This window comes from Chaetodon trifascialis, chromosome 2, assembly GCF_039877785.1.
Source record: "Chaetodon trifascialis isolate fChaTrf1 chromosome 2, fChaTrf1.hap1, whole genome shotgun sequence".
Lineage (NCBI taxonomy): Eukaryota > Metazoa > Chordata > Actinopteri > Chaetodontiformes > Chaetodontidae > Chaetodon > Chaetodon trifascialis.
In genome coordinates this window covers 19,397,300-19,412,258 of record NC_092057.1, presented here as the reverse complement: position 1 = coordinate 19,412,258, position 14,959 = coordinate 19,397,300, and the positions used below count along the sequence as shown (strand labels likewise).

General features: G+C 45.2%; 3 protein-coding genes across 4 annotated transcripts; 2 read left to right on the top strand and 1 right to left on the bottom strand.

Moving 5' to 3' along the window:
• Nucleotides 1–751: 751 nt before the first annotated feature.
• Nucleotides 752–7,018, top strand: atad5b (ATPase family AAA domain containing 5b). Of its 2 annotated transcripts, none has more exons than XM_070971694.1 (14): nt 752–1,508; nt 1,960–2,280; nt 2,384–2,480; nt 2,601–2,683; nt 2,909–3,057; nt 3,404–3,566; nt 3,722–3,996; nt 4,090–4,183; nt 4,258–4,322; nt 4,539–4,737; nt 5,046–5,170; nt 5,258–6,009; nt 6,392–6,550; nt 6,759–7,018. In XM_070971694.1, exons 1-14 carry the CDS (start codon nt 1,013–1,015, stop codon nt 6,835–6,837), a joined length of 3,057 nt encoding a protein of 1,018 aa, XP_070827795.1. In that variant the 5' UTR covers nt 752–1,012; the 3' UTR covers nt 6,838–7,018. The 2 variants fall into 2 exon arrangements, with proteins under 2 accessions (XP_070827795.1, XP_070827787.1); XM_070971686.1 differs by having other exon boundaries at nt 916–1,508; nt 1,960–2,295; nt 6,759–6,891.
• tefm (transcription elongation factor, mitochondrial) lies at nt 6,952–9,330 on the bottom strand. The gene is made up of 5 exons (XM_070971748.1): nt 9,148–9,330; nt 8,506–8,987; nt 8,151–8,300; nt 7,810–7,988; nt 6,952–7,699 (listed from the first exon to the last, which is right to left on the bottom strand). The coding sequence occupies exons 1-5, from the start codon at nt 9,188–9,190 to the stop codon at nt 7,435–7,437; spliced, it is 1,119 nt and encodes a 372-aa protein (XP_070827849.1). The 5' UTR covers nt 9,191–9,330; the 3' UTR covers nt 6,952–7,434.
• A 1,215-nt stretch (nt 9,331–10,545) lies between these two features.
• On the top strand, nt 10,546–14,313 carry LOC139344789 (arf-GAP with dual PH domain-containing protein 2-like). The gene is made up of 11 exons (XM_070983174.1): nt 10,546–10,816; nt 11,386–11,516; nt 11,688–11,779; nt 12,026–12,111; nt 12,229–12,341; nt 12,434–12,580; nt 12,860–12,943; nt 13,045–13,107; nt 13,247–13,324; nt 13,470–13,698; nt 13,789–14,313. The coding sequence occupies exons 1-11, from the start codon at nt 10,729–10,731 to the stop codon at nt 13,815–13,817; spliced, it is 1,140 nt and encodes a 379-aa protein (XP_070839275.1). The 5' UTR covers nt 10,546–10,728; the 3' UTR covers nt 13,818–14,313.
• Nucleotides 14,314–14,959: the final 646 nt, after the last annotated feature.

Below are 14,959 nucleotides of genomic sequence, written 5' to 3'. Positions count from 1 at the left end.
TCTTTGGATTTTTACCTAAGCACGAGACCTGAGTCCTTCTGCATCGGTAATAGGAAGCTTTGTTCTTCATTGGCACCATTTTGGAGTTTTCTCTAAAATTTAAAAACTCTCATAACTATTAATCGTCCACGTACTGCTGCAGAGGCATCCCATCCCGAGCTAATCCTAACAACATAACATCAGTCCTCCACTGTGAGACATGTCCTTCATGTCCCTGTCCAACACCTTCTGCTCATGGTCCATCTCCCGTTTGCAGCGCGTCAACTCGTCCTCATATTCTACCATGGCGCTTTCAAAAACCCCACATTTCTCTTATGCAGCCACTTAAAGTCGAGTTACTCCCATAAGCTCTAAATATAATACACTTTAAACACCGCATCATGTTTTATTCTGCTCCGGTTAGGTCGCCAAAACTACAAAAACACAAGATCTAGTAAGATGCATAGCAGGTGACAACAGCGGAGGTGCCACTCTGCACTTTATTCTCGTGTGACAAAAAAAAGCTGAGAGTTGGATTTATGGCTGTCGAGGACAAAATATGTCCGCCGTGACTTTTAAAGTTAATTCATGGCATCAGCACTTAAAAACGACTATGAAGCTGCTGTGATGTGTCGCTTTAACTTAAAATTCCGCCATATCAGAATCAGTTCGTTTCACGTGCTGCACTGTACGAGAGCCTCCGCGTGACCTGTCTGTCAACACACGATCTTTGATTACGCTAAACCTTCTCGCGCTCGTTTTAAACGTCATCGCTCACGTTTTCGACGTATAACCAACCTTCAGTGCGTTCACAGGTTTGGTTTGTTTATATCTATTGTTTGCCTTTTTGTGCTTTTGTTAAATTCACTGGCTAAAATGCGCAGTTAGCCGACATGGTGGGCGTCAAAGAACTTTGATACTTTTGCTTAAATTTGCCGTCGCACAAAGTGACGTTACTGCCGCATCATGCGTGACAGCCAAGCGCCAAAGTCAAAATGCTACCGGAAAGTCGTCAAATTTGAAGTCCTTAACGATGCGAAACAAACTCAAACGGACTAAAAAAAGCGAAGATGCTTCGTTCTCAAGCAAAGACAGGCCGAGAGCCTCCGCGGAGTTATCAGGGTGGAGCTGCTCCAGTGAACACACAGATTCAGCCTCGGTGACAACTGCTGTTCCTGCGGCAGCCATCTCCGCCAGAGAAGACAAACCACTTCAGGAGCGGATAAAAGACATTAAAATTGCTCCAATTTTCTTGCGTACAGCGCAGCACAGCAAGAGTAAACGGAGCAGTGATGTGAAGCTGCAGACAGCATTGGTCCCTGCTCACAGCGAGGATGTGCAGCATACGAAGAGTCAGCGGCGGACAGCATCAGTCTCTCATCCGACACAGAGGTGCAGAGGACAGCTGTCACCCTCAGCTCTGCACAGCTGTCTGCAGGAAATCCAGACATCTAACCCTGAGTTTCCGGTCCGAGCAGTGTTCAGCATTTTGCAGAGGAAAACGAGTCTGCAGGATCTTGGATCTACAGGTGAGATTAAGCAACAGTCTGTTGTTATCCTGAATGTGCATCAGTCCAGACATGGACATGAAGATTGCAGAATATGCAAACGTTTCTTTATTCACACAAGATGTCTCCTCTCTCAGTGAATGTGCAAGCTTCAAGTGTCCACATCACACATGTGTAAGCTGAATATTGGACCAGGATTGACTTCCAAATTATTTGTGACGTTACAAATCCTGCTCGTAGGCCTCCCTCTTAAAACCAGATGAATTAGCAATGAATGTGAAATCAGCCCTCTCGTGTCAAACATACATCAGTACACGGTGAAGCTCAAACATTCAGCTGTAGGAACGAGAAAGAAAGCACGTTTTTCACTGGAGGGAGACTTGAACTCATTCATACACTCTAAATGTATTTAGCCATCCACTGAACGTGTGCTGCCATGTCTAGTTATGCCTCTCTCTCCTTTCCAAAGCAGAAAACTCCCTGAATCTACAGAACCACTTAAACGAGAAGAGGAAACGGGTAAATGAAGGCTCTGACAGGGTGCCCAAACGTCTGAGGTCGAGTGTCATCACAGACGGTGCTAATGCTATGGGCCACTGTCACATGTCAGTTCAGGGCGTCCAGGAAAGTGCTGTCCTGGCAGCCGGGAAGCAGCCCGGAGGCAACAAGCTGAGTCGCACTCACAGACTGAGGCAGCAAAGTGGGAACCCAGCAGGCCCAGTGAGCAGCTGTGAGCTGGACTCTGGAGTGACTGATCACACACTGTCTCACAGCCAGTCCGTGGAAACCTCAGGTATTCTCCTAGGAGGTAAACTTATCATGCACTGATACATACAGGATGTGTTTTATGCCTTTTAAACTGCAGGAAATTAACTTTCCCCCTTTCCTGCGACTAGATTCAAGGTTTGAAGACGTTCTCTGGACAGACAAATACAGTCCTCAGCATTCAAGTGAAGTCATGGGTAACTGTGGCTCTGTAAATAAACTGCAGAGGTGAGTTTTATACAACCCTGACTCCAGAGCAGTTAGGACGCTTTGTAAAATATAAATGATATATTGAACTTAAAATCAGTGTGAGCGAAACCTTTTTTTTGTTTTTTCTCTGGAATTCAGTTGGCTGAAGAAGTGGAAACGAAGAGCAGACTGTGACGAGAGGAGAAAAATGGAGGAAAGGAAGCGAGAAGACAGCGGCAGCGGTGCAGTGTGAACTAGCATTTGACACACTTCACTTTTGCTCCAGTGTCTCAGCTCACAGTCAAATATTTAATGTGGTTTCTAATGAGCCGTGACCAATCGTTTGTCCTTTTGTCTGGTTATTTTCGGCTCTCCTCATCAGTTTTATTTGAGCAACTCAGGATTTTACAGAATTTCCCACGTGGGGGTTTTTGGGTGGGAAAAGTAACGACTGTCCTCCTGTGCAGGCTCATGGGACTGTGGAGACTTCCAGGGCGAGGCTGGGCCAGAGGACGACGGGGGGGAGCCGCTGTGTAACACCATGCTGATTACAGGACCTCCAGGGGTGGGCAAGACCGCCTCGGTGTACGCCTGCTCTCAGGAGCTGGGCTTCAAGGTCGGAATCAAACTGGACCAAAATCTTTGAATCTGAGGCTGAAAAATCTCACTATTCACTCACACCAGAAATCCATTTCCATTTGTGCTCAAATGTTCTGTTCTTCCACCGCTCATTAAAATGATGTTTCCTGACACTTTTATGTGATTTTTGGCCTCGGAGAAGAACGTAGCCATTTGACAGTCCAAAAATCACCAATTGTAAATGAAAGCGAGTCAAACGGGCACATTTGAAATTGATTGTCAAAGTGGATTTCTTGGCTGATTTTATGGTGAGTTTCACCAGGTTCCAGACTGCTTTAGGGCAGAGTTATCCTTTAAACTGTTCTTTTCCTTTTCAATCAAAGGTGTTTGAGGTGAACTGCTCCTCACAGCGCAGTGGCCACCATGTTCTCTCCCAGCTGAAGGAGGCTACCCAGTCCCACCTAGTGGAGATGTCAGGGAAGGACCCTCTGAAACCAACATATTTCAACAACTACAGCTCTGCTACTAAACCTGAGACTTTACCTGGTAGGTCGTCAATATAAAGACTCTGTTATTCACTTGCAACAAAGATGTTTTGGGGAAAAAAAACTAAAACAAACTTTACGCTGTCAGGTTTCTGTAGTGTTTAAATGTGTGTCTGCAGGCAGTCATCGAGGCTTTTGCATTCTTTTCTTCAACAGGAAAAACAGTGCCGCTGAAAAACGTCACGTCCACCTCGAAAATGAGAGCAGCACAGAACTTTGGCTGCTCCCGTCGCAAAGGAAAAGCTAATCCAGCCAGCGTCACTTTGGCCAACTACTTTAAGATGAAGGCCAAAGCGGATCACTTACACTCCGGTGGCCTGTTGCCATCCGCAAAACCAGACAGCAAGACATCGTGCAGCCCATCACCAGGCTGTGATAAATCAGAGCCGCAGAACAAAAAGACAGCCACATCACTCATTCTGTTTGAAGAGGTAAACCATTTGGTGTCCCCACGCTGTGAGACATGTAATTTAATGGATATGAGACCGAACATAACCCCAGCCTGGTCCGCTCTGCTCCCGCAGGTTGATGTCATATTTGATGATGATGTTGGTTTCCTCGCTGCCATCAAGGCTTTCATGACAACCACTAAAAGGCCCATCGTTCTGACCACCAATGGTAAACACACGCTGTAATTTTGCATAGAATAGATTTCAGGACAAGCCCTGATGCAAATTAAATGTCTTCCTCAGATCCCTCATTCAGAGAGAGATTCAACCGCAGCTTGGAGGAAATAATTTTCAAAACCCCGTCAGCGGTGCGTTTTTATCTCATCCCCTTCGTTCAGCGTCAGTGTGAAGCGTGTGCATGTTTCCTGAAGCTGCTCGCATTTTCCTTGTCTGTTTGTGATTAAGAATAAGCCTCTGCTGGCTGCTCAGTGTGCTATTTAGGCTCCCCACACATGCAGAATCATTAGAGCAACTGTAAGCATGGATGACCCCGTCTGTCATAAACCTCCTCCGTCTGTTCCAAGGTGAACGTGTGCAGCTACCTGCAGCTGGTGGCTTTGGCTGAGAACGTGCGGCTGGAGTTGGACGACGTTAGCAGCCTCCTCAGACTGTCCAGAGGTGACGTCAGACACTGCCTGCTGCAGCTGCAGCTCTGGGTGCGCAGTGGTGGAGGACGGGCATCTCAGAGTGGAGGCTTGTCTAAGGGGCCTAGTGGTAAACAGGGTAAGTGCTTTAAATCAGGGGCCCTCAGAGTGCGGCCTGTGGGCCAGGGTCTGCCCTCAGAAACATTTTGCACAGCACGCAAATGTGCACGCATCACATTTTAATCACCCGCAGTCCATTTCAGCACTTTCACGTTCAGTAGTCGACATTTAATGCGCTACTTGGCTACTATATCAAAATGCGTAAATTGGCACTCAGCCATCAAAACTTTCAAAACCCCGAATGAGTCACAGTCAAACCCTTTACAGAAGGTTTCTGATCAGCACCGGAACAGATTTGCAGGAATTGTCTCTGTTGTTCTTAACTAGACTCGAGTGTTACTCAAAGAGGGGACAATGTAGACGGCCAGCGTCCTGACTGTGACTCCGGCTGCACTGCGAGCATGCTGGGTCTCCACCCGGTCACCCAAAACCAACTGCTAACCCTTCTAAAGGCAAGTATTGATATATGAACTCCAAGAGTTTTTTTCCAAAGAAACATGAACTTCATCTGTGAATATTTTCTTGCTTCCATTCTTCAGTGTCAGGTCTGGTCTGAAATAGACATGATCAAGCTCCTGACGCTCCTGGCTGAGAGCTGGAGAGGAGGTGTGCCTCTTCTGTACTCCAACCTGGAGCTCTTTCTACCCATCTGGACCGGGGGAATGTCAGTCCACTGCCCGGACAAGGGGCCTCGTTCTGGGCTGCACAGTGAGCTGGCGCCCGCTGATCTGGATGGAAATGTCAGTCCAAAGGCGTCAGTCGCCGACAGAAAATCTGTCAGGAATATCTCCAGGCTGAGCAGAAGGAAACATATCACCACGTCATCTTCCAGCCTGACACAAACTCCCCAAAGAACATCATTATCCTTAAACAGGGCTGATTCAAGAGCTCCTAGTTGGAGATACAAGACCGAACAAAACGCAGCCAAAGTGGCAACAAACTGCTTGGATGCCTTGACCGACTTCTTTGACCTCATGTCATACCTTGATGCCACGATGCCGGCTGCGGCGCCGCTCGTTTCAGGCTCATGCAGGCCTGATGCGTTTGTCTGGACGGGAGCTGAGGTAAAGGATGGCATGTTGGATGAGATGAGTGAGGAGGAGGGCAGGCGTTGGAGCCAGGAGAGTCTGCTGGATATTCAGGCTGCTGTTGAGGGCTTGGGGTGTCACAGGTGCCTGTGGCGAGTGTCTGAGGCGTGGACTGAAGCGGGACAGGAAGTGGGACTGACGTCACCTGCCTCCTCCAGAAGACAGAGCCTCAGCTTTAGTTTTCAGTCTCTGTGTGCACCAAGGTGAGTGTTCTCCATGTCAGCTTCTGAACATTGGTTCACATTGTTTACTGTCTGGCATTTCAGTCTGTGAAACAACTGATACGATAAGTGCTCAGTTACCTTTCAGATGTCCAGTCATAAGCTTCATTTGGTCTTTTGGATGTCAGATTTTTTTTTTTTCTTTATAACACTACATTTATTTTAAGTGTATCCATTTAAAACAAGTTATACTTTTAAAACCACATTTACTGCTAAATAGTTCCACAGAGATGAAGCATTTGGATGCCATGTTTTAATAAAATATATGGTCAAGTATTTTCCATCCGTTCATTCCTTTTCAAAAACCAGAACAGCTTACTTTGTAAACTGTAAAGCAGGATACAAAAATGTCTGTCTCCACCAGTGTGTCCAAAAGGAGGTACGAGCTGAGCAGGACGGTGCTCGGCAGTACATCCGTCAGCCTGCTGGGGAACAGACGAGCTGTCGCTGTCGACTACATGCCGTTCCTCCGCCACATCTGTCGCTTTAAGAGAGAGCAGCGACACAAGGAGGAGCCAGCCAGGTGAGACGTTCATGCTCACTTCAGGCGGTCAGTTCAAATAGTCATTTAGAGTCGCAGCATCGTTTTTAATAAGGTAACTCCATCACATCAGGGCGGTCAGGGTGACAGTGGTGGCTGTATTAAACCTCAGTCTGTTTAATGTGATTTTGTGCAACAAAATAATCGTATATTTGCGGGAAAAATTCTAATGATTTATCCCCCACGTCAGGTGTGTGAAGCACCTCAGGAGCATACAGCTGGGCCTCTCAAAGTCAGCTCTTCAGCTCCTGACGGAAGATTTCTCATAAAGAAAAGTCTGGAAAGAGACCTCACATCCTCACTACCTCACCTCACCTGACTGCAGTCAGTATGTATTGTACCGTGCCTCCATCTAAATGCTGTTGTGAGAATATAATGCAGCTGAGATGAGAAATCAGTTTTTATTTATATGTACATACAACCATGAAAAGTAAATAAACGATATTGTAGTAAATGACGTTGATTGTTTTCAGAGGATGTGGGATCGGTGCGGTGCTTTTCATTCATGAATTAATTCATAACCATATAAAACTGTTTCAGTAACCCAACTGAACTGGAGTGAAAATCCCCAGACAGCTGTTACTTTATGCAGGAGTCCAAATCAAACACCACAGCAACCCTCACACTCAGCATCCCAGAAAAACAATAGTTTTTTAAAGAGCAGACAGGAAAAAAAAATACATTAAATTTACCATCAGCCACCACCAAATCTATTGAAGGGGTAAATGTGTGGTAAGTCCAAAGTGGCTCAGAATGCCACTCAGGATGCTTGCTGGAATTTCCCCTCGCGGGACGAATAAAGGCTTATTGAATTGTTTGAATGAGAGTAGTGCATGTCTGGGGCGTGACGTCAGCCCACGCGATGGCTAACTGGAAGATTCACTGAGCAGCTCGTAAAAAGTGACAGCCTGAAGCAGCGCGTCACACAGTTCCTCGCCTCCTCGTCTGCTGCCCATTTGGAAAGAATTCCTGTACTTCACCAGCAGCTCCGGGGGGAAGTTTATCCTGGGAAGCTTCTGCGTCACCGACTCGGTCATCAGCTGTTGGACCGTCTGCGCCCCGCTGGTCCGCGACTCGCCCACCATGAGTCCAAAGTGACGTCCCACAGCAGTGCGCATCATGTTCAAAACCCTGCAAAGGAAGGAAGAGATGAAGGAGGGAAGTTACTTCACCGACTGAAAAACAAGCTCTCTTCAAAATGAATGTTGTGTGTTTGTACAGTCGATTCCCCTTTTTCCCACCTGGGAGGAATATTGGACTCAGGTGGTGAGTTTCTTGGCTCAAGCAGAGCGAACAGCATGGCCTCCACAGTCCTCATGTGGACCATGATGGGCACCAGAGCTGTATTCTGGACTGAGATGGAGGATTTCTCGATTATGTAGAAATCAGCTGATGGGAGGAGTTCAACGACTGTGGAGACCTGACAGCAGAAAAGGGAAAAAGACAGATTGTTCATGGTTTTAGATTCTGCACAAATGACAAGTTAAAACACAACGACCATGGCGAATACTTCCTCCCCATCATTTGACTCATCACTGTGTAACATTTCAATAATAAGATGGACTCTGATGCTCATACTCACATCATTCAAGTAAGCAGAAGCCATGTATGTCCCCTTCAAGAAATTGGGACATTCCAGCTCTTGCCAGTCCAGTACTGTCATCCCACGGTCCACATGAGTCCAGGCTATTTTATTAGTCCCACATACTAGAGACACAATGGAACTGGCATCCTGAGGAAACAAATACAAAACCTTTGAAAGGTGCTCATAGTGAGTAACAACAGTACCATGCTTTCTCAATACATTTGACCATTTCCAGCATATTTGCAACTGAACCCACACTGAGGACTAAATGTTTCTCTGAAATAAAGACGTGGGCAGGTGCGTGAACACGTGGTTGTTCTGACCAATAAACACACTGGAATGAGAAGCCCACCTCCAACCAGGACCTGTCAACCTCTGGCCTGATGAACTTGGCCAGCTGGATCTTGGCTTTCTTCTTCTTCACCGGGTTGAGGATGGAGTTGAAGACCGTGACAGCACTTTTGTGCTTGAGCCGCGGCACGTTCACCACACTCTCCAGAGTGTGAAAGGGTCCGTTTTTAGTCCTATACTCCACAATGTTCAGCGACTTGCGGCCTCTCAGGAGTTTGACGCCGGCCAGCTCTGACAGTGAGGCGTTGTTGAGCAGCTGGAGGATGGCGTCTCGCTGCTCAGGAGTGTAGCAGGCGTCCAGCGACCTACTGTCCTCTTTGCAGGGCGCTGAGGTGGAGGAGAGTGTGGCTTCCAGGGTCTCGAAGCCCGCCACGGGAACCCGGCTCCGCCAGCAGCATGTGCACTGGAGGTACCGCGGCTCCAGCTCGGGTAGAGCGCAGTGCTGAGGGCGCCGGAACAAGCCAGACTGTCCTCCATACTGACCTGCAGAGGAAATACAGGAGGGCGCGCGTGTTAAGATGGAATGAAACCTGTCGCGTGTGTGCAGAGCCTTCGCGTGAGTTAATGTGAACTAGCTTAACATCGCTGGTGTGCCAATTCAGCTTTCGGCAAACAGCGAGTGCAAGACAAATCAAGAACCTACTTCTCCGCGCGACCGACGAGAGGAGTCGCCTGGCGAACCACATCGTCGTTAATTAAAATGGACGAGAGATGAGTTTGAGCTACAACATCGTCCAAGTTTAACAACGTCGTCCTTTGGTTGTTGTCCGACGCTTTTGTACGGGTCGGCGTGGCACCAAAACACCGCCTCGATTGGTTCCGGTGTGTGTTGGCGCGTGCGTGCGTGCTGCTGCTGCTTCTTCTTCTTGTTCTTCGTTGAGTCCGAGGTTAAAGATGTATGCCGCCATCTACTGTATGCCAGTGTGATGGTTCGATATGAAATACACAACCACATACTGTATAACAGTTCGCACTTCTTCACCTTCACCAGCTAAAATGTGAAAACGCAGGTTACACTGTAATGCAACACTGGGAGGCGCCATTCTGCTGCACAGTAAGTACTTTGAATACTTTAGGTGCCTGATTTTCTTTTCATATTGTTTGAGCATTGTTGAACGGAGCCTGAGAATTAAGAATTTTATCGCCAATGGATGCTTCACTGTAACTGATGTACACATGACAATAAAGAACTTGAACTTGAAATAGTTAAGATAGTTAACGCTGTAGGTAACTTTGAGCAGAAGACCGTATTTTAAATGTGACTTAAGAGGTGGGAGTGGTCGTGGCAGGTCCAGTGACCACCACAAAAAAGTGGGTGTGACTTCACACCTTTAAGAAAAATGTATCAGGGCGTGTGAGCAGGTGAGCGCCACCACTCTTCACTCACTGTAGCAGGCAATTGCAACAGGAAGTTAAGAGACAAAACCTGAAGTAAAACAAACAGGTCAATACATTGTCACATTTCATAACTAACCTAGTGCAGATTTTAGCAGTTAGACTGAATTCACACACACACACACACACACACACACACACACACACACACACACACACACACACACACACACACACACACGTCGTCATCTGGTCTGAATTTTGTTGAATATTTGTTGAAGTTGAATGGAGCTCTACTGGGAATCAGAAAACCCATGAACAACTAAAAATGGCAAATATTGTAGTAATTATTTTGGTAATAAAGGTAAATAAATAAATGAAAAAAAAGGTAGAGCCTTTAAAACATCTCAAAATTAGGTTTTTACACAATGAGCTAGAACATTGCTACAGGTTCCAAGACAGGAGCGTTGACATCTTATCCATCAACAAAGCCTCCTTTAATAAAGTTACTGCATGTATAAATGAACAAATATTTTTTTTCAGATCTTTCCAGTGTAACACCTCGTCCACACTTACAGTTTTCCATGAGCTACATGCGAGTCTATCAGCCTGACACTGTAAGTCAATCACCCTGTTGTGCGGTGACGTCTGTTTCACTTCCTTTCTGTTATTTCTGGACCTCTGCGTTTGTGTGCAGAACAATAAACTTCATGATGCTGTGCTGGTAAGAGGAAATGCTGGGCCACTGGTCAGTGAGAGGGAATTATGTTTTTCACCTGCTACAGAGCTCTGTACCATTCGCTGTGCAGAGTCAATATGGAGTCACTACCTAGAAGCTCTTTTGCTGGGACTCAACGGTCAGTCTGACAGGAGCAAACAATCATCACCTATGGCCAGTCTGGAAAGAAATAACAAAATCCTGTTTGATTTGGTGCGACAGCCGGGTAACAGCTTGTGTGCTGACTGTGGAGCTCCTGGTGAGTACCCTGACGAAGATTCATAAGCACAAGATGTTCATATTGATATGATAATGCTGTCATTGAACTGATTCCCATCAATACGTGTCTTGTCAACAGTCATTCTACCTGATTTCTGTGCCAATGAACTTGTTTTCTTCATCAAAGTTTCAAAAATGGAAACAACAACCCGCACCAACGGGCACATGATGTTGCTTGTTAGCAGAACTGGCTTTAAAGTGATATTTTATTGCCACGTTTCATGGTAAAGTTAAATAAAGGGAAGTGTTGACTGCTGTATATTTTATGCTATGACCTCACTGTTCCTCCTATAACGGTCTGTCGCCATCACTGACAGGTTAGTGTTTGTGAGCGTGAGAGCGAAAGACGAACAAGAAATGAAATAAGTAGCATTCACTGTTCAATTTGCCCACTGTTTTTTCTTTTAATGCACATTCACCAACAAAAGAAACCGATGATGTCACACTCACTTAACTGATGTCTGCACTCGCTGCTCACGTGACTGGAGTTTGTCCTGCTTTTACTTCCCTCTCACATTGTCAACACTGTGATGTGTTTTGGGCTCACAGAGCCTGACTGGGCCTCCTACACTCTTGGTGTCTTTGTGTGCCTGACCTGCTCAGGGATGCATCGTAATTTGCCTGCCGTCAGCAAAGTGAAATCCATACGTCTGGATCGCTGGGAAGACTCACTAGTAGAGGTATAGATTTAACGTTTGCATTCCTTTATCAATGGACGGTTTTGTTTAGAATCTTATTGGCTCTGTCGTGGATTGCAAATTGAGTAGTCCTGCTCGACAAGGTTAGAGTTATCTACAAATACGAAATGAATATTGTCATAACGTTTTAAACTGTGCACCCTGTGGTTCCAGTTCATGCAGGAGAGGGGAAATTCTGCAGCCAAAGCCATTTATGAGAAGTGTGTGCCTGCCTTCTTCTACCGGCCGCAGGAAAATGACTGCATGTGAGTGACCGTCAGCACATCAGCCTCATTAGCGCAGTGGAAGTGCAGTGAAGATTCAACAAAGCAGGCTGTCATTGTGAATGGCAGTGGAGAGGTGCAGAAAGGGGAACAAACACTGAGAGTTGGGCACAATGGTGGAGCCTCTGCCACAGTGATGAGCCCACACCTTCTCAGTAGCTGGTATTTATTTAAATCCTTGTGTTTCATCCTGAAGGGAATGTAATGAGCGTTTTGCTTCACTGTTAGTGTTCTTAAGGATCAGTGGATCCGTGCAAAGTATGAAAGAAGAGAATTCACAGGAGAAAACTGCTTCCAGCAAGCTTACAGTGCCGGTAATTATCCTAAGATTGTACTAACACGAATTTTCACAATTCTGCATTCATTCCTTTGCACAAGTTGCAGTTTAGGTGCTTCTCATCTCTTGTATTTCTTTGATGTATCTAACCCAGACCTGTTTGAGTCAACGCTATGGAAGAAGGGCAAAGACAACAAGCAGTTTCTAAAGAGGATCTTCCTGCTGTCCCGGAAGGACTTCACCCTCAGATACTTCATCAAAGAGGATGTGAGTTGTTCTTTTGCCATATCGTCATCATTTACACCACAGCGTTTTGTTTCCGAAATCCATCCTCAATCGTCTCATTAAAACCGACCAAGACCAAGGTTCCCAAAGCCGTCATCTCCATGAAGGATCTGAATGCAGTTTTCCAGCCAGAGAAGATCAGTCACGCTCACGGTCTGCAGATCTCTTACCTGCACGATGAACGCATGAGGAATCTGTTTGTTTATCACGAGAATGGACAGGTGAGCTCCAGCACTCTCGTGTTATTCGATGTGCACATTTAACAGAGAAATGTCTTGACTCGGCAAATGCAGGAAACAAAACCAAATCAGTGCGTGTATAGAGTGGCTTACCTTTGAATCTCACAGTTGTGGTTAGATCTGAGAAATGCAATGTGATCCAAGCTCAGCAAGCTTGAATTCCTGCTCAGGGTTCAGGGGCTTTCCTAACATGTGTGAAACAGAAAGTGTACTTGCATGGATGTACTCCTGATGTGCTCTCCTGTGTCTGATGTCTCGCAGGTCATCGTTTCCTTGTTCAATGCCATCAGGGCAACGCGCTTGGCATACCTCCAGAAGAAACATCCCACTCTTCGAGATAACGATGTGAGACACACTTTTAAAACATGCCTTCGATAGATTCAAGTTTACGAGTTATACTGCAGATTTTTTTCAGTTACCAGTGCTACCTGCCTGTCTTTGCTCAGTTAATACCTCAGATAACGACATGTTGCCTGAAGGAGGGCTACATGGAGAAAACTGGCCCGACGGTTTGTCAGCTTTCTGAATTTATTTTAAAAAATCAACAAGATTTATTTACTTTCGTCACTCCTGACAAATAAATTTCATCCATTGTTTTCTCTTTCTTTCTTGCTCGGCCTCTGTGTCCCTTTCTGTGTGTGTTTTCAGCAACGGGAGCCGTTCAAGAAGAGGTGGTTCACACTGTGCTCCACGAAAAGAAAGCTCCTGTATTTTAAAACTCCACTGGTAATTAACAGATAACCCCAGAATGTCTACAGTGTGTGTGTGAAAAAAGACTGTGGGAAAGAAATAAATATCTTTTTTATTTGATAAGAAAAATGATGACAGTCGTGCTCTCTTTAAGCATATCTCTGTGCTTTATCACTGTTAGGACGCAACAGAGCTGGGCGCCGTCTTCATCGGCACAGAGAGTCATGGCTACTCCGTTTCAGAGAGCAGCGGCCGGTGCTCGAGGGGAGGCCGCTGGCACTGTGGCATCATGCTGCAGACCCCCGGCAGGCAGTTTGTGTTTATGTGTGAGCAGGAGCAGGAGCAGACAGAGTGGCTGGAGGCCTTCAGAAAAGTCATCTCTCAGCCCATGACCCCAGAGGACTATGCCAGTAAGATACAGTCATTACACCTGATACAGCTTCCTGTGTTCATCAGATAACACGTGAATACTAACTCTGTCACTCTTTGATATACTGTAGATGAAGCCAACTTGAGAAGGGGGAAGTGAACAGTCCAGGATGCAATAAGTATCTTTTTGTGACATAACAGACTGAAAGCCTTACTTCCACAAGATGTGCCTGAAGTTGTCAGTGGAAAGTGGACACAAACTCTCTGTTTTCCTGTCAGGACTGCTCGCCACCACTGACAAATGATCAACTCTAACACTTTGGACAGACGTCAGTGTCTGTGATTACAATATGACACCATGGAGAAGCAGTGTCTCTTGAATTTAGTGTCACTGACACAATGACACCACACAGAAGAATTCTTTGTTATCCATTATAAATACACTGGAACCGAATATTGTATTTATTAAAACGAAGGACTAAATTTTATATATCATATTTAGTTATTTTGTACTTAATGCTATATGTTTAACTCAGTTTGCACATTTTACAAAATGAGGTTTACCTTTGTCAAACACTGTTTCATTTTAGCTGTATGTTTGTACTTCTGTAAAACTAAAAAAAAAACTCTTCACAATTTTAATAAAATTAAGACACAATTGATTCCTGCGATTACTAATTTACATATACACAAAATCAAAAGATAAGTGCCTGAATACCTGAAATTACATTGAGAAAGGTACATTTTTATACACACAGTCAGCTGTTTCCCCCTTCCTGTTCGCAAAATGGGTTTAATGCTTTCAAACCAGCTGACTTTTATGCCATGAATTTCCTTTTTTTTATATAATTTACTCTCAGAATTATTGACTTTTCCATACTGTTATTTTACTTACTTATATTGTCAATAATGTTTTTTTTCTTCTCTCACTTGTTTTGTCAAAAGACAAACACAATTTAAAAAATGTTGGATTTTTTTTTGTATTTGCCATTCAAGCCCTCTTAAAACGTTGATTTTTTTTTATTTTTTTTTTACAAAAAAAAAAAAATACAAATTTGAGGTGCAGGTGTTTTACTTGCAACAGAGAGTTTTACAGTGTCATACTGGTAGTTTTACTACAGTAAAACATCAAAGTACTTCTCCCACCACTGCTTTGCCTGTGGCCCGTTGATAGGCGCTGTCGAGCTGGGGAAAACGTTAGACGTCTCACTCTCCGCCATTCTCTCGGTACCAGAAACGTCATCACGCTACACGCAACCAACGGAGCTACGTTAGTCTGAAAAATATTCAGAAACCGGTTGA